The 19,280-nt window shown below is 44.9% G+C and overlaps 1 protein-coding gene across 1 annotated transcript in view; it reads left to right on the top strand.

Moving 5' to 3' along the window:
• Positions 1 to 18,847, top strand: part of MRPS6 (mitochondrial ribosomal protein S6) — a 68,708-nt gene extending 49,861 nt beyond the window's left edge. The window contains exon 3 of the mRNA XM_030760924.2: positions 15,071 to 18,847. Coding sequence (XP_030616784.1) covers positions 15,071 to 15,260 — 190 coding nt within the window. The 3' untranslated portion in view covers positions 15,261 to 18,847. The remainder of the gene's footprint in view (positions 1 to 15,070) is intronic.
• Positions 18,848 to 19,280: the final 433 nt, after the last annotated feature.

Below are 19,280 nucleotides of genomic sequence, written 5' to 3'. Positions count from 1 at the left end.
AACTCATGCCCAAGGTTTCTGGTTTGGAGGAAGAATCTTATTTTGTTGGGTTTCCTAGAAGTAGGTGATAGAGAAATGGGAATCAGTTTTTAGCGGAGCAGGGAAGGTGCAGGACTAGAAGACTTGATTCTCCTTCTGGGGCTCCCAGCTGTGTGGCCTAGACCAAGTCACTTGGCTTCCTTGGATGCTGAACTCAGGTGGTCGTTCTCCCGTCCACTTTGTCACAGTGGTCAAATGAAATCACCTCTGAAGGTGTGTTCTGTGGACAGTACTGGGTGTTGTATGAGGCTGCTTTTAGTCACGTGGGGCGAGCAGCCTTGTGCAGGTTTGCTACACGTGATGGGCCCGAGTAAAGTCACATCTGACGCCGGGCTTTCTTACTGCTTGTAAACCTTCTGCCGAGATGTGGCACAGATTGCACGTTTCTTTTGATTGCTTCGCCTTGTTTTGTGCTAGCGTTCAGCTTCTTGAGAGCACCTCTGAAGAGTGTGCCTGCGGCGTTGCTAGGCAACCTGAAATGCTCGGTGGCTTATTCCTCTCCGCAATCATAACAGCAGTAAGCAATGGAGACTGTGTGTATAACTTTTTTTTAAACTTAAACCAAACAAAGGGGTTTGGTTTTAATAGCAAGGCTATGAATCCTTTTGCCTTTTTTTTTTTTTTTTTAAGAGAAGCATATAAAATTTGGCCAAGAGTTATTAGCCAGGTTCTGTTATGGAAGGCACTGAACAGGGAGAGAAGTCAGTTTCCTCATTATGTGCTTTCAGGGATGTACAGTAGGAATGCTTTCTTCTGCCCCCTTTCCAAGTAGAGGATTTGACCTTGTTGAGGGCTAGTGTGACCAGCATCCTGGAATTTGCATTTCTCACAGTGCGTGGGTAGCGCTGCTGCTGCTACTGTGAGGACCACGCTTTGAGAACTGCCGCATTAATTCATCTAGTTTTCAGGCCTCTGTGTGCAGTGCTGGGGTAGGGTGGTACTCTTTCTCCTTTATGGATAGAATAAACTCAGATCTGGGAAGAGCTCACCTGGAATCAAGCCAGAGCTGCTGACAACCCCAGACCTACATTCCAGATTCCTGACAAGGTGCTGGTGCCCCACCAAGGGCTGTGTTGCCGTCACTTAGTTCATTTATAGTTAAGGATTTTACTTCTGGGTGGTTTTTCTGTTGGTTTGTTTTTTTACTTTCAGACTCCTCAGAGAAGAAGAAGCAGCATCCTTAAAATATACCATACTGTGTCTATTATACATCAACATAAAAAGGTGGTGCCTAGCCCCAGTGGGGGAGGTTCATGTTTTAAGTTTGCTTTTCTGAGGATAAATCAGTATCTGGTATTTATTTGCTTGAGGTAGTGTTTTCCAAAGTGTGGTCTCTGAAATGCTAGTGATACAGATATGCTCCACCAAAAATGGAGGGTGTGTGTGATCAGTCAGATGTGGGAAGCCTTAAAAAAAAAAAAGTGAAAAAAAGTGACTTTCCTGGCAGTCCACTGTTAAGACTCTGAGCTTCCGCCGCAGGGGGCGCGGGTTTGATCCCTGGTCGGGGAACTAAGATCCCACATGCCGCGCGTACCGCGCAGCGTGGCCAAAAAAAGAAAAAAAGATGTGGGAAGCCTTGCATGATCTAATCCTGGAAATTCACAACACACCTTAGCGTATAAATGGTGAGAAGCCTTTCCATAAGATGCCCTAGTTTGTCAATTTTACTTGACCATGTTACTTTGTTTTTGTAACACTCACTAATGTTCTTCACAGTGGCTTTTGGTAAATGAGACGAGGGGCTAGTGTAGTTGGGGCTTCCCTGGTTTGGAGATTTAAAATTGAGTGGCGTGTCAGATGGCTGCATTGTGGAGCTTAAGTTAGTCTGATATTCCCTCAGCTGCAGCCAGTCCTCCCATAGTCACTAACCCCAGTGACGTTTGTAGTAGGCATTTTGTTCACTTGTCAAGTTCTTTTTGTGCACTGACATAGCCACAGAAGGCATTACAAGCATGTACGAAGGAGACTATGTGCCCCGGTGTGTTAGGTGCTGAGAAGGTTCACTTTTATGAAGTGGTTGAGAAGAAACAGGGTGGACTTGTGTGTTATGCATTTATTAGCATTCAGAAGTTTTGGGCTCTTTTCAAACAGCCCTGGAGGCCGTGAAACGTATCTGTAATTTTGGTGGGGCACTGGTTTGACTCCTGAGGTTGATATGTTGAGAGCCAGTTTTTTAACTGGCTAACGAGTGAGCCCTAGATGCCCTGCGTGAATCCACGTTGCATTGTGGTCCTGTTGGTTTTAAGTGTTTGTTGCTTTTACATTTTGTGGGAAGAAATGGTATATCCTAGTGGCATTCCTAGGTCTCAGGATGGTTCTTAGGATCGTTGTGGTTCTTGATCTCAAGGAGTTTTCACTTGAATTAAAGACATGACTGCATATGGCTAACCTAGGCACCAGCCAAGGGGCTGTAAGCGCAGGGGCCCAGCACAGAACCGTCCCTCTGGCCGAGGCTGACAGCCAGGCGTCTCTCTTGCAGTTACTTCCATCATGTTGAGTGATTGCCTCCCATCTCACCTCCTTCCCCCAAATCCATACCCCTGCTACACACATGCCAAGTAGGCCTGCCCGAAAGAAGAATGGACTGAGAGAGTGCTTAGGGTAGGAGAGATAGTGCTACTTCAGGGTTACTTGGGAAGCTTTCCAAAAGGAGGAGGTGGTACCTTGAAAGTGGTACCTGGTGTTTATTATTATATCAAGCCTGTTACCAGTTTATGCCAAAAAAAATAATCATTATATTCCAAATATTAACATAGTCAGTCCTGACTTTGGGAACAGGTTACATTCCAGGAATTTGTCTGTAAGTTTATTGTTTATAACTGGGAACCTGTTTTCCCATTGGAACAACTTGATGGTTAAGTTCCCAGGCTGATCCACAGAAACTTACTTAAACGCATAATCTCTGAGGGTCAATAGAATTGGACGAGTCATTTATGTCCCCTAGTGACAGGGAAGAGTTGACCGGATGCCCTCTTGCTGTTTGGGCCAGGTTGGGATGGTTGGGAAGTTTGGGTCTTCGGACCGTTTTTCCCGACAGAGGCTTCTGGCCTCACTCACCACCCATTTCACGAGGCAGCGTCTGTAAACCACTGGAGCATGACTAGGAGCTGGGGGTAGAGTGGGGGGTCGGGGGGGGGGAATGGTCTTAGAGGGGCTGGGATTTATTCTCAGCTCTGGATTTGCTTTGGTCTCCTGGGGGCCCCCCCAGATTATCTTTCCTTTGTGCTTTCACATGCTCACCTTCGTACCCTCATCAACTCTCTGGGAAAGGCAAGGTGGTTGTTGTGGAAAATTCTTTCTGTATTCCTTGGTGTCTAAAAGGGGACAGTGTTACACAGGCAGAAGGGAGTAAGTGCTCATTTAGACCCTTGCTCAGAAGAGGCAGGTTTTTACTGAATCACAGTATCAGTCACCCTCTGCCAGAACTGCCTTAGCATCTTCCTCCAGGGCTGCACAGACTGGTTTAAGGCTCTCTTTCCACTAGATGGGGCTGGACTGAGACTAAGAGGGATTTCTGGTGCAGGAGAGGGAACCTTAGAAGAAACCGTAGTCTATAATGCAGCGATGGGCTTGTGCCTGTTTGTAAAAGGATGCCCCAGATTGCTTTGACTGTTTTTACCACCTCTGCTTTCACTGCAGTGCGATTGGGCTGACTTCAGAATGTGTGTGTATGAGAACTCTTAAGTAGTGAAGGAGGTTTTTCTTGCCTGTTTTGTCCCTCCTTTGTCTGTTCTCATGTGTTTAAAATGTGAATAGGTGCTTATAGCAAAGATCTGCGGGCCTACATATAAGACGCCCTTCTGTTTACGGGTAAGCAGAATGTTAAAAATAACTGGCTCTATGGTGAATCAGTGGAATTTTACTGACTTGCTCTCCAAATGTGTCTGCAGCTAACTCCAAGAGTGCTGGCACCCTCTCTAGAGGAGATTGATTCTCCTCTGTAGTTTTCCCGTTAGCTAACGTTTCTATGTTCTTGTGCTTTCCTGCCAGCATTAAGTCCAGGCCAGCATCCTGACCCCATTCTTGTGTGTAGGTGCTTCACGATGGGGTTTCAGGGCAGGGCTGCTGTGGCCTTGGAGGTTTCCTTTTAGTGGCAGTGTCCCAAGATTTGTAAGAATTCTGCAGCAGGTTTGGTAGTTTTTAAAATGCATGAGACCCAACGGATTTTAAAAAAGGAATGGGGCTTTTCCATGCAGAGGCTGTCTTGGTTTTAAGGAGAATAATTCACTGCTTCAGTGAAGCCTGAATCCAGCAAGGTTTAACCGATACAGTCTAGGAACTGGCATTCAAACGGATCTGTTTCCTATGTTCCAAAAGGCTTGAAGAGGCTTCCTGGCTGCAAATCCCTCTCCTCTCCCTCCCCCACCCCACTCACGGGGAGCCACTGAGCGCTTCAGTGGAAATTTCCACTCATCTGCGGGGGGGGGGGCGAGGCTGTGAGTGAGTGTGTGACTGGGAGGGACAGACAAAGAAAACTCACATTCAAGCAGGCACTTTCTATGGACAACTTGTAACTGTAGGGTGAAGACGGAAGTGAAATAAAAACCAAATAGAACCTTTAGCGTTTAGGTGCGTTGCAAGAAGCCACTCGGGTGGGTGAGGGCTGGCAGGCTGCAGAGCCTTGTGTCAGGAGGCCACTGAGTGGTTTGCTGGTCTTGTTGCCTGGAGAGGAGGGCAGAAAGGACGCTGAGGGCTGCTGGCTCCCTTGAGAAGCTGAGCTGGGGATGGAGTATGCTTGGTGGCACTGGGCTCAGTCTGTCCTGGGCAAGCCCTTTCTCTGGGTCTTCTCAGATCTCTTTGGGGTTTCAGTCATGTAGTGGAGAGTTTTGTAGTGCGTGTCTTAAGAAACATAGAAAGGGTTAACTGTCACCTTCAAGACCACGTGGGCAGTTCTGCCTACGAGATGGTTCCCTGTTCCTCCAGCTTTTGAACATGGGACTGTGATGAGAAATGCACTAGTGTACTAAACCTTTTTTGTCCTTTCTCTCCTTGCCGGTGTCCGTCATTTCCTTGCTTCTACTTCTGCAGCGTTGGTGCCACCTAAAATCCAGGTGCTTTTCTATAGAAAAGAGAGAAGCTGATGTCTACCTTGCGGAGGAAGTGATTCTATAATGAGAACCACATGTGGGACAATACACCTTGAAATGTCAACACCACTGGGTTTTGTGTTGAAGGCGAGAGCAGTGCTACCCTGGCTACCTGGTGTGCAGAACCATTTCAGTGGTGCTACTGAACATGTAGTTGGAGGTGCTGGGAATGTAGACTGTAATTAGATTTGAGATTGCTAAACTGGATTTTTCCAAAATGATTGGTTCATATATTGATTTAATCACTGATGAGAGTAAATGTGGAGAATGGAAAACTGGCTATTTGGAGAACTTGATTTTTTTTTTTTTCCTTATTGGAATGTCAGCTTTTGGGCATGTCTAGGCAGTTGTCATTATAGTCATAATTGTAAACTACCTTGAGTGAGGAGCTTATCCCGAGAATGGAGATACGAGTCTACATGTTAGACGTGTTACAACGTTTGGTCTTGTGTTTTGATTCTGCGTAGCTAGGTTAGGGGAAGAAGCAAACATCGTTATCTCATTGTGGGATAAAGGTGGAGCAGATTCCTCTGGAGATACCGAGCCCCTCTTTTGGCCCCCTTCCTTGAACAGCAGCTCGTCTGTATTTCAGAATGGCTTCTCCATGGCAGATTTCAGTGGGATGTAGGGAGTTCCGAGGTTGTTTTGTCAACCTAATTCCTATTTTTGCAGGTCTGTTATGGACCTGTGTTGTCATGGGAAAGGGATCCTTGCGACATCAGAAGCTGCCCAGACCTACAACTCCAAGTAGGCTGTTTCTGGGCTTCACTTCTCATTGTCATTCCTTAGGTCACCTGTGGTTAGAAAACCCCACTAATATGTATAAAATAGGTAACTAACAAGAACCTGCTGTATAAAAAAATAAATAAAATGAAATTCAAAAAGTAAAGAAAAACCCAGTAGCTAGGAGTCAGGTGTCCATGACCGCCGCGTCATTTCCACAGTCTCCTGCGGGACTGGGAGATGTGTGCAGGTCTTGGAAGCCTGGGTTTCTGCTAGCACTGTGGCCCTTGTGACTTCTCTCCCCAGCTGGACTCAATGTTCCAGGGGGTCAAGGCCATGTGTACCTCATTTTTTTAGTCTCCTGAGGTTTGCCCATAGTAGATGTTCATTGATGGTTAAGTTTGTCCAAGATAAGTCAGTGAGAAGAAGAATATATCCTGGCAGTAACCAAGAATTGGTCAGTGCATCTCTGTGTGGGAAAGCCTTAAAGGACTATTGACCTGTGTGCTTGGGCCGCTAAGGCAGATAGAGATTGTCCTGGACTCCTGCTTGTTTCCCTCACAGTGGGGAGGGACAGCTTGGTTCCCTGGAGGGAGATGTGGAGGTAAGAGGTTAGCTATTTTTTAAAATTAATTTATTTTATTTTATTTATTTTATTTTTGGCTGCGTTGGATCTTTGTTGCTGCACCCGGGCTTTTCTCTAGTTGCAGCAAGCAGGGGCTACTCTTCGTTGTGGTGCGCGGGCTTCTCATTGCGGTGGCTTCTCTTGTTGTGGAGCACAGGCTCTAGGCATGTGGGCTTCAGTAGTTGTGGCACACGGGCTCAGTAGTTGTGGCTCGTGGGCTCTAGAGCACAGGCTCAGTAGTTGTGGGCTTAGTTGCTCAGCGGCATGTGGGATCTTCCTGCATCAGGGCTCAAACCCGTGTCCCCTGCATTGGCGGGTAGATTCTTAACCACTGCGCCACCAGGGAAGTCCAAGAGGTTAGCTTTTAACTCTGAATACAGTAAGATCTGCCCATCTCTGAGCCACTCCTAGCCCCTTCTCTGTCTTGGTGGTGTTTCCTTTTTGTGGAAATTTCCACAGTGCAATAAGGAGCATGGGAGTAGAAGCAGTCTTGCCCACATGCGCCCCAGGCGTAGATCAACAGTGTGATAAGCATGAAGTGACTGTCACAGCTGTGGCTGTGGGCACTAACCCATTTGCATCTTGGCCAGTGCTTTTGTTTGGGTTTCGTTGCTGGATGAGTGTCCTGACTGGTAGAGGGAAGGCAGAGTAGCTAAAAGAAGGTAAAGGCTGGAGGGGTTTTGGTAGTAACAGAGCCTCCTGAAGCCAAGCTTAGGGTTCCCAGACCTTTTTCTAGTGCTTTTCTTTATCCTTGAGAAACCTTCAGAATGCCAGTTGCTGGCTAGCAAGAGGTGTAGTTGACAGAGTGGGAGCTGAGGGGTCTGGAGTCTGGATCCTGCCTCTCCCTTTGTGACCTGGTGCAGATCAGTTCCCTTGAAAGCAGCGGAAGGGGTTGGACTGCGTCGTCTTCACGGTCCTCTCCCCCTTCACTGGGGTTCTGTAACCCTGTGATCCCACAGTTCTCTGTGGCTTCTTATGTCCTGGAGTCAAAAGATGTACTCTTAGAATCCTGGCTGAGGCTGCTTAGTAACTGAGTGACCTTGAACTAACGACTTAATCATTATAAAATTCAAAGGAGATAATGTGTAGGAAACCACTTTGAACAGTGCTAGTTGTTGCTGGGGAGAAGGCTGCTGGGCCCACACCAGCACCCAGCACCACTTCCTCTTGCACTTCCTGAGTTGCCACATGGAGTGGAGCTTCCACTTCCTCCTCCTCTCCCTCAGGAACTGTTTAAAAGAAAGTTCTATCTAAGACACTTGCCTTTACATTTCTGAAATAATATCTGGCCTCTAGTTTCCATCCTTGGGTATCCTTTTTACCCTTATCACAAAATGGTATCCAAAAAGCTTTGGGTTATTTCTTAGCATTATTTGGTGAATGCCAGTGTATGGAGGATACTGCTCAGGAAGACTGCACGGTAACTGATTTGTGGGCAGATGAGTTGCTTGTTGGCTATCGTAAACACACTCTCTCTTAGAAACATGTTTAGACTCAGAGGCTAGCCCACAAAAATACCTCTGTGGTGTAGAAGAATGGAAAATGGAAGAAGACAATGCTTGCTGAACCCCAGATATGGTATCTGAGTAACTTGAATACTTGACCGTAAAGACGGGCAGGCTTAACTCACTAGAGCAAGAGACACCTGTGTACCCTCTGGTGGGGGGATGTGGAGCATTTACAGGGCTGGCAGTGGTAACTGTGCCCAGAGCATGTCAGGCCCTCGCTAAGCATTTCCCTCCATATGTTACCCTGTGTAATAGATGGCATTTCACAGTGCACTGCCTCCGGCTATCAGGGCTTTAAGTGGAGTAAAGCAAAAGAGGAAGACACTTCTAGGGAAACTAGACGAAAAGCAAGGAAAGAGCAAGGAGCTCAGAGAGGACACATATGTGTTTAAAGAAAAACTGCTGCTATAGAACGAAGTATTGTGGGATGTTAACAGACAGAGGGGTGAGGTCATAACTTGTCCATGGTAGCTAGGCAAGACATTTTGATGTATACTGGATGAAAGAACAAATGGATAAAAAAAGGGAAGAGAGATGCTGGAGGCCATGTTGAATGAGAGCGTTCCCAGCCCTGGCCACCAGGCGGCCATAATTATTGGGGGTTGGAGGAGTGGGAAAGGTGCTGAGAGTTGACAAGGAGAAGGTAATTTAAGGTCGATTACACTTTTTTTTTTTTAACATCTTTATTGGAGTATAGTTGCTTTACAATGGTGTGTTATTTTCTGCTTTATAACAAAGTGAATCAGTTATACATATACATACGTTCCCATATCTCTTCCCTCTGCGTCTCCCTCCCTCCCACCCTCCCTATCCCACCCCTCCAGGTGGTCACGAAGCACCGAGCTGATCTCCTTGTGCTATGCGGCTGCTTCCCACTAGCTATCTATTTTACGTTTGGTAGTGTATATATGTCCATGCCACTCTCTCACTTTGTCACAGCTTACCCTTCCCCCTCCCCATATCCTCAAGTCCATGCTCTAGTAGGTCTGTGTCTTTATTCCCATCTTACCCCTAGGTACTTCATACACTTATTTTTTAGGCTCTAATTCAGATCCTTACTCAAGGTAAGTAATCAATAATTAACCATTGAACAAATGAGCAGTTCTTAAGTTGGGTGATTGCTACCGTAGTGCCTGCTTTGTGGAGTAGAAATAAACAAGTAGAATTAAACCTTGGAAGATTTGGCCAGGTTGGTGTGTAATTTTCAGAGTAAGCCCAAATTGTGGTCTCATTGTTGAGCACACGTGCAAGTCAGTGATCAAGAAGTTTGCCAGGTCGTGGAGGAATTGGCATTTTTATTTCATTTCTTCGTTGTTGTTGTTTTTTGTGGTACGCAGGCCTCTCACTGTTGTGGCCTCTCCTGTTGCGGAGCACAGGCTCCGGACGCGCAGGCTCAGCGGCCATGGCTCACGGGCCTAGCCGCTCCGCGGCATGTGGGATCCTCCCGGACCGGGGCACGAACCCGTGTCCCCCTCATCGGCAGGCGGACTCCCAACCACTGCGCCACCAGGGAAGCCCTTTATTTCATTTCTTGAAAAACCCTCGGCGTCTTCATCAGCTGTAGTTACTCCTCATCACCACCACTCTATATCGAGTCATTCACCAAGTCCTGCTCATTCAACTTCTACATACCATTTTAAAATCAACAGCTTTGTAGAGGTATAAATGACACATAATAAACTGCACATATATGTAAACCCATGAAATCACCACAATCAAGATGATAAATTGGTCACCCCTAAAGTTTCCCCCTGCCTCCTGTGATCCTTCCTTCCACTTATCCGCCACCTGATCTCCTTTCTTTCACTATAGATTAGCTTATATTTTCTAAAATCTTATTTAGATAGAATCAGGCAGTATGTACTCTTTTTTACTCTAGTTTCTTTTACTCAGCGAAATTATTATGAGATTCATCAGTGGTATGTATTAATAGTTTATTCCTTTTTATTGCTGAGTAGTATGCCATTTTATGGATATACTACAGTTTGCTTATCAGTTTACATGTTAATGGATATTTGTGTTATTTCCAGTTTCGGGTTGTTACAAGTAAAGCTGCTATGAACATCGATGTAGAAGTTGTTCTGTGGGCATATGCTTTAATTTTCTTGGGTAAACCTAGGAATGGAATGGCTTGATCGTAATGGCAGGTGTATGTTTAACTTTTTAAGAGACTGCCACACTTGTTTCCAAAGTTGGTTGTATCATTTTGCATTCCCACTAGCAGTGTATGAGAGTGTCAGTTCCTCTACATGCTCACCACACTTGGTATGGTCATTTTTTAGCCATTCTAGTAGGTAACTCTTTGTGGTTTTAGTTTGCATTTCCCTAACGACTAGTGGTATTAAGCATCTTTTCATATGCTTCTTCGCCATTGTATATCTTCAGTGAAATGCCTTTTCAAATTTTATGTCCATTTTTAAAAATTGTTTTTTTAATTAAACTTTGAGAGTTTTTAATATTCTAGAAATAAGTCCTTTATCAAATATGAGTTTGCAAGTCCCAGTGCATGCTTGTCTTCTTATTATCTTAAGAGTATCTTTCAAAGAGCAGTTTTTAATTTTGATGAAGTCTAAAATATCAAATTTTTCTTTTATGGATTGTGCTTTTGGTGTCATGTCTAAGGAATCTTTGCTTAACCCAAGGTCACAAGGATTTTCTCCTGTGTTTTCTTCTAGTTTTCTAGCTTTGTGTTTTATGTTTAGATTCGGGTTCTAGTTTGAGTTAATTTTTTGTATATGGTACAGGCATGGATCAAAGAGCTCATTTTTTTGCCTATGGATATCAAATTGTTCCAGCACCTTTTGTTGAAAGGACTATCCTTTCTTTACTGAATTGCCTTTGCACCTTTGTCACAAATCAGTTGTGCATTTGGATCCATTTCTGAACTCCCTATTCTATTGATCTATTTGTTTATCTTTATATAAATGCCATACTGTCTTGATTACCATAGCTTTATAGTAAGTCTTGAAATCAGGTAGTGTTAGTCCTTCAACTTCATTCTTTATCAAAGTTGTTTTGGCTGTTCTTGGTCTTTTGAATTTCCATATGAACTTAAGAATCAGTTGTCAATTTCTAACAAAAAAGCCTTAGGATTTTGACTGGGATTCTTTTTTTTTTTTTTTTTTGCGGTACGCGGGCCTCTCACGGTTGTGGCCTCTCCCGTTGAGGAGCACAGGCTCCAGATGTGCAGGCTCAGCTGCCATGGCTCACGGGCCTAGCCGCTCTGCAGCATGTGGGATCCTTCCGGACCGGGGCACGAACCCGCGCCCCCTGCATCGGCAGGCAGACTCTCAACCACTGCGCCACCAGGGAAGCCCCTGACTGGGATTCTTTTGACTCTTTATGTCAGTTTGGGAAAACAGACAACTAAACAAGTTGAGTCTTCCTACCCACGAACAGGGTATACCTTTCTATTTATGTATGTTTTCTTTAACTTCTTTCAGCAATGTTTTATAGTTTTAATTTACAAGTCTTGCACATCTTCTGTCAGATTTATCACTAAATATTTAATTTCAAGGTCTGATTATTTGTTGCTAGTATATAGAAATACAGTTGAGTTTTGTTTATTGATCTTGTATCTTGCAACCTTGTTAAACTTACAATCTGGTATCTTTTCCATAAGCTTCTTCAGATTTTTCTGTATACACGTTCGTGACATCTGCAAATAAAGACAGTTTTACTTTTTCCTTATCAACCTGGATTTTTTTGTTTGTTTGTTTGTTTGTTTGTTTTTCACGGTACATGGACCTCTCAGTGTTGTGGCCTCTCCCACTGCGGAGCACAGGCTCCGGACACGCAGGCTCAGCGGCCATGGCTCACAGGCCCAGCTGCTTCGTGGAATGTGGGATCTTCCCGGACTGGGGCACAAACCCGTGTCCCCTGCATCAGCAGGCGGACTCTCAGCCACTGCACCACCAGGGAAGCCCAACCTGGATGTTTTTTACTTCTTTTTTTTCTTGCCTTGTTGCACTGGCAAGGCACTTCAGTAAAATGTAGATAGAAGTAATGAGAGTAGACGTTCTTGTTTGTTCCCGCTCTTAGGGGGAAAGCATTCAGACTTTGACCAGTTAGTATGATGTTAGCTGTAGGTTTTTCAAAGATGCTTTTTATAAGGTTGTAGAAGATTCCTTCTTTCCCGAGCTTGCTGAGAGTTTTTATCAGGAATGGATATGGGATTTTGCTAAATGCTGTTTTTTGCATCTATTGGAATGATCACATGGTTTTTCTTTTTTAGTTTGTTAATATGGTGATTTTCATTGACTTTCAAATGTTAAGCCAATCTTGCATTCTTGGACTAAATCCTACTTGGTCAGGATATATTGTCCTTTTTATATATTTTAGTAGTCAGTTTGCTAAAATTTTGTTTTAAATCTTTTCATTTATGTTTATGAGGGATGTTGGTCTGTTTTTTTCTTTTCTTATAGTGTCTTTGTGTGGTCTTGGTACCAGGGTAATGCTGACTTCACAGGACAAGTTCAAAAGTGTTGTCCTACTTTCCAGACCAATTTGTATCAGAATTGGTATTTTTTTCTTAAACATTTGGTAGAGTTTGCCAGTGAAACCATTTGTGCCTATAGTTATCCTTGTGGGAAGGTTCTTAACTACAAATTTAATTTCTTTGATAGATATAGAGCTATTTAGGTCATCTGTTCCTTTTTGAGTGAGTTTTGACAGTTTGTATTTTTCAAGGAATTTCAGTTAGGTTGTCAATTTATTGCAAAAGTTTTTTTTATGATATTCCCTTACCATTCTTTTAATATCTGTAAACTTTGTAGTCGTTTCACCTTTCTCATTCCTAAATACCGGTAATTTGTATCTTATCTCTTTTTACTGATCAATCCGATTGGAATTGTATCAGTTTTATTGATCTCAGTGAACTAGTATTTGGTTTCACTGACGTTCTCTATTGTTCTTCCTGCTTCAGGGATTTGTGCTCTGATTTTTATTATTTTCTTTTTTGGTCTTACTTTGCATTTAATTTGCTCTTCTTTTCCTAGTTGCTTAAGGTGGAAGCTGAGGTCATTGATTTGAGGCCCTTCTTCTAGTCTTACATAGATGTTTAGTGCTGTAAGTTTACTGCTAAGTACTGCTTTAGTGGCATTCTCCAAATTTGATGTGTTGTTTTCATTTTCATTCAATTCAAAGTATTTTGTAATTTCCCTTTTGATTTCTTCTTTGACCCATAGGTTATTTAGATGTATGTTTAGTTTCCAAGTATTTGGGGATTTTCTCAAGATTTTTCTGTATGACTCGAATCCCTTTAGATGTATTGAAAATGAACCCATATTCTGGGCTCATTTTATGGCCAGAATATGGTCGTCCTTGGTAAATGTTTTGTATGCCCTTGAGAACCAATATGTATCTTGCTGTTGTTGGGTGGAGGGGTCTATAAATGTCAGATCCAGTTGGTTGAGGCTGGTGTTTGCTTCTTCTCTAACCTTGCTGGTTTTCTGTATACTAGGTCTGTTGATTACTGAGAGGAATGTTAAGAGTTTCCACCTATAATTGTGGATTTGTCTCTTTCTCTTTTCAGTTCTGTTAGTTTTTACTTTCTGTGTGTTGTAGCTCTGTTATCTGTAAGTACACATTTAGGAATTTTGGGTCTTCTTGGTGAACCCATCGTTAAGTATTGTCTCTTTTTTCCCCTGATAATTTTTTTTGCTCAGAAGTCTCCTTTGTCTGATATTACTGTAGCCACTTCAAGTCTCTTTTGGTTAGTGTTTTGCATGATATATATTTTTCTGTGTTTAACTTTTAATTATTTTTACTTGAATAACTTTCCCACTAGGCTTGTGAATGGTCACATGGGAAGTTGGGAATTTTTCATACGAGTTTTGAACCCTCTCCTTGTGTAGAACTACACAAAATGCCGTACTTTTTCTAATAACGTTCTTCCTTGCTGAATTTGTTCATTTTTACTTTGGTCTTTCCTGCTTTCTGTGAGAATTCCACCTTTCATGCCAACACACCACTGTGAAATATTTACTGTGGACCTGATGTATGTTAGCCTATGTTCAAGGTGCTGGGGATGTAGCAACAAAGTCCTTCTTCCTAGGGCAGTTATGTTTCAGTGGAGTGAGACAGACTGTAAACAAATATACAGTGTGTTAGTGGTGATAAAGTGCTATGGGGAAAAAAATAAAGCATTAAGAAAGGGAGGTAAGAGGGATGAGGCTGGGTGGGTGGGGCAGAAGGGCTGCCTGACAAGGTGACTTTTGGACAAGACGTGATGGAAGTGAGGGATGAACTGTGTGGAACTAGGGTGAAGAATATTTCTGGTAGAGGCACAAAGAGTGCAAAGACCTAGGATGGGAATATGCTTGGGAGAAGAGTGTGGCTGGAACCAAATAGTGGTGTCAAAGGTCATCTGAACCAGCTGGAACATTGTAGAATTCTGAAATACTGCGCTGAAAACTGTCCTTTAACAGCACCGTGGTCCAAACCAAACAGTACAAGTGAGGCTTCAACTTTTGCAATAGAGCATGGGTGGGGTGGGCAGGGAATAGAGACACTTATTCCTTTGCATCGGCATACAGCAAACTACTGATAAACTACAGTTAAGACTGAAGACCAGTGAGCTGTATGAGATGTCTGTCTGTATTAGTCTGGTCTGAGTAGATGAATGTTAAATCCTTTCTGTCACCCAAGATTCAAGCAGTTTTCTTTTGTTCCTTGTCAGTTCTTGAATGTGCTGGATAGTCTTAGATGAGTCCCAGGCCTTTCTTAACCTTTTTCTAGTTTGTGAAGTATGGCTGATACTTACTGTCTCTTAGGTGCGTTAAGTCACTTGTAAAATCCTTTGGAAAATTAGAAGACTCATAGATGTTTTCACAGAAAGCATCAACTAATGGTTTGAAGAATTCAGTGGAGTGTAATGGGAAAGGCCGTAGGAAGGGGGGTCGGGCACAGCACTACACTTAGGTTCAGCTGGTCAGCTGGCAGTTTCTGTTTTGACAAAGATGTGTATGTGTGTTTGTAGGTAGTTGATGTCTGTATGTGGAGAGGAGTAAGACAAAAACATAGACCAAAATAGTGGGATTGCTGTATTTCAGAATGCAGCACATTCACAAATTTTTATTTTATTGCAGGTATTTCTTGGTGGATTTTTACGCACCGACAACAACTGTCGAAGGCATAATGGAGCATTTGTCTCGAGACATTGATGTGATTAGACCAAATATTGTAAAACACCCTCTGACTCAGGAAGTGAAAGAGTGTGAAGGGATCGTCCCAGTCCCACTTGAAGAAAAGCTGTATTCCACCAAGAAGAGGAAGTGAGAAGATTCACCAGATTTTAGCCTTCTATTTAATTCTCTCACTTTTGAGCACCATGGATTAATAACTGACCAGCCTGATCTTTATGTAAGAGGGTGCTTTCAGTGCCCTTTGATTTTTCTAAGGTACTTTTAGTTCTTGATCCCCTTTGCTGTGAAAAGTCGGGCAATGGCCTCCTTAGAGCCACTTTGTAATATATGGCATCAGCGCTCCCTGCTCGATTGTGTTTCACGAATGTAATTTGTCAGTGAGGACTTTGCCCTACAGCAGCACTAACACTGCTTTGAAGAGCAAAGATTATAAAAACCACTTTGGATTACACGCTAGTCATTCAGACTGTATACCACCATGCAAAATAAAAATTTAAGACCATCGTATTACACGAGTAACTTTTGATCAGAGTGAAAGTCTGTGATTTTAAAGAACTTTTGCCTCGTCACCTCCCCCAGCACTGTGCCCCATCCAAAGCCTCACAGCTCCAGTCTGCCCAGAATGCTGGCAGCGTGTGGGCGGGGCTCCCGGTTACCAGCGCAGGTTCAAGACTGGGAGAAGCCACGGTGAGGGCAGGTGGGATGTGTCTGTCCCTTGACTCCTGGGCAGTCACTTTTCCTTTCCTCTCGCAATGAACTTGCCCCTGTGGTGGGTGCTGCTCTTGGTAGAGGGGCGTGTGTGTTCTGTGGCAGTTGGTGGTGGCACTGCTTCCTGTCATTCCTCTGCCAGTAGCACTGCTTCCTCACTGTCCCTCGGGCCTGCAGACCTCTTTGGGGAAGTGGCCACCTTTGAACTCTGGACCTCCTCCCTTCTGCCCGTTACCCTGATGAGCCGGAAGCCAATTGCTGTTGAGTTGGGGACGCCCAAAGAGCTAGCTGGCGCCATGCCTGCGGCTAGTGGCATGCTGAGCTCTTAAGTTAGGGGGACTTGTAAGAAGATCCATCTTTTTTGTTGTTGTTTTTATTTGATACTCATAGACATATTTTTAAAAACATGTCCTGGAAATAAAAAGACAGGTTTTGCTTTGAGAGATTTTTGTTAGCAGGGGAAAAGTTGGGTTTGAAATGTTGTTGTACTTTGAGACTAAGAAGCAGCTAGTCTTTGCTTAAAATTGATTTAATTAGGGTTATCATATTTAGCAAATAAAAATGCAGGATGGCCAATTAAATTTGAATTTCGGATAAATAACGAGTCAGCTTCCACATAAGTATGCTCCAAATGTTGCAAGGAGTATGCTTATAGCAAAAAATGATGCATTGTCTATTTGACATTCAGATTTATGTGGGTGTCCTGTATTTTATGTGGTAACCTTGGTATAACTCACATAAAGGAATAATCAATACCAAGCCAGAGACAGCAAAGCTGAGAAGAAAGTAAAGTCAACATCCAGCATCCTGGCTTCAGCTGACTACACTGGCAACGAGGCAAGTTACGGAAGAGAACCCGGCGGGTGTGCCTTCATGTGCCCCAAATCCTTGTGCCCTCAACCTACCGGAAAACTGATCTAGAAACCAACTGAAATTTCCTTTCTGGCCAGTGCCAGATAATCTGTTCTGTGAGCCTGAATTTACACCACAGTCTGAGAATTCTCCTTTAAAAAGCTCCATGTGTGGTCTCTGCCCCAGGCCTGGGACGCTGAGGACCTGGGGTCCCTGGCAGTGGGCTGGCTTCTGTGGTGGGTGAGGATGAGGCTTTTTGCTGGAACAGTCACTGGCATCTCCTCCTCAGTCTCCTCAGAGCTGGTGAATTGGAAGAAATTGACCGGCCTTTCCATCTTCCCACAGCGGGGCCCTGCACAGGGCGTCCATCAGCAGCCCAAATGACAAAGCTTCTGCACACAAGTTGCTGGGGGAAGTGCCAGTTACTAAGTTGAATCTCTGGTTGTACTAATCACACAGTCAGATCATATTGAAGCCGGAGGGAGCCCAGAGATCTGGCCTCTGCCTCTTTTTAATGGTGAGACTGAAGCACAGACAGATGTGCAAGAGAGGTGCCCCAAGAGCCAGGAGGAGCCCAGCTCCAAACTAGTCCGAGGCTTCCTCCCTCCGGGATGCTGCCTGTCTCTGCCCTGGACGATCAGATTCCGCCCTTTGCTTATTCTTAAGAGCCCGGGCAGCATCCAGCTTCAACTTCCTCCAGAAGCAAAACTATTAAAAAGTCTCTTTGAAGAGCAATAGTTCAGTCAAGAGGGTCATTAAGAACTGTACACTGGAAATAAAAGGGATAAAGTGGAGATTATCGGGGAAAATATGCTTCTTCCTGTTCATTAGGGATTTCCTGAAAGCTCAGGCTCTCAGCCAGGGCTCGAGGGATCACAAGCTCCTCCACCAAATGGCTTGGGTCTCCATGTACTGTCGCTCAGGTGCTCTCTGAGGTGCGTCTTGCGTTTTCCTTGCAGTGTACTATGTGCGTGCTGCGTGCCATATGCTGTGCTGCTGCACACAATCTGTTACCTCATTTAGCCCTTTCAGCAGCTCTGTGAGGGAGTGGTGTTACCCCTGTTTTCTGGATGAGAAAACGGACTCCAAGAGATTTGAACTTGACCCCACAAGTACCAAGTGACAGCTGGGATCTTGAGCTGGGGACCCTGACGCCATGGAGTCTTTTCCATCCGGTGGCACTGAGGTTGTCATTGTTCTCTCTGGTTAAACCAGGCACCTGGGTGTCAGGGGTGAGTTAGTGTCACTCAGATAGTAGCAATTGTCCTCGTGTCCTGAGTGTGGTGCTGACACTTTGTTTTCCTGCACTTGCTAGCCCCTAGGAAATCGACGGACTCCGTTGGGCATTCCAGGTCATCGAGTGTTCGGAATCCTGTGGCACAGTTTAGAGCGGCTTAGGAAGGAGGCTGGCTAAGTAGGACAGCTGTGCTGTGTGCCAGTTCCCCTCCAAAAGGAAGCTCCAAAATGAAGCCACTGTCCCTTCCCCCTGAGGCGCTGATTCATAGCTGGACCTTCAGCCACTAAGGGGCCCTTGCCCCCTTGCAGCCTGTTGGGATGCCAGGGTTTGAGCAGGGCCTATGTGCAGGTCACCTCCGGGCTGCTTCTTTGCCCTGGGTCCTCTTGCCCAGGTTGGCGGCAGGCAGAGGCACTGTTTGGGTGGTTTGCCCCTTCAGTGGACGGTTATCAGTGAAGTGCTGGGAGTAGAGCATGGGCAAAGACAGTCCTGCGGGGCTGATAGCTGGGAAGGCAGAGCGGTGTGGGTGTTGCCACATGGGGGGTGCTGCAAAGGGCAAGAGCAGAGGATGTGGTCGGGAGGGGACAGGGAAGGCGAGACCTGCAGGATGCGGAGCCAGTCCCATGATGTGATGGTGTCGGCAGATGGCACAGCACGTACAGATGCCTCGAGGTCCTGAGCTGGAGACCAGAGGGTGGAGCGGGCAGGATGAGGAATTGGGGGGCCAGATCTGGGATACTGGATGGAAACTCCCGAGAATAAACACGAAGGGATAGGAGTCTGCTGAAGTGAAAGGAGACACAGAAGCATAAGAGGCCAGGTGTCGGGGTGAAGCAGCAACTCCAGAGTGCTCCCTTTGGGGGCCTCTTCCTCAGATTTGTTACCCTATTTGTGGTCCACTTGGAACAGGGTTGAGCTTCCAGAAATCCTTTTTTTTTTTTTTTTTTTCCCTGCATAAGGTGGGCTCAGGAAGGTGGAGAAAGATGGAGGCTGTGGACCCAAGAAGCTAGTCCCAGGGGTGCCTTGGAAGCTGCTTCCTGGAGATGTTGTCAGGTCACAGAAGCATCTGAACCCGAGACGATGAAGTCCTGTCCCGTGGAATGTCCACAAGGAAGGACCACTAGGCCCAAGTGAGCCTTCTGCTGAAAGACCAGGTTTGTGTTGATTGAGATGAAATACCAATTAAAAGATAGAGGAGCACTGAAAGCATGAGCTGCGTGTCCATGCTTCTGGTTGAGTCTAGAAGAGGAGTTATCCACCCTGACACACCTGAGGGATACCACACACACCTTCAGCAAAAGCTCAACATGGACATTATACCTTTCCCCTCCTCACAACTCCCTGAGGCCAGTATTATAC

This window comes from Delphinapterus leucas, chromosome 4 (genome assembly GCF_059928025.1).
Source record: "Delphinapterus leucas isolate spDelLeu-1000000601 "Yukka" chromosome 4, BTC_Dleu_Yukka2, whole genome shotgun sequence".
NCBI lineage: Eukaryota > Metazoa > Chordata > Mammalia > Artiodactyla > Monodontidae > Delphinapterus > Delphinapterus leucas.
The sequence above is the reverse complement of the archived record's forward strand: the minus strand, read 5'-3'. Positions and strand labels throughout refer to the sequence as shown.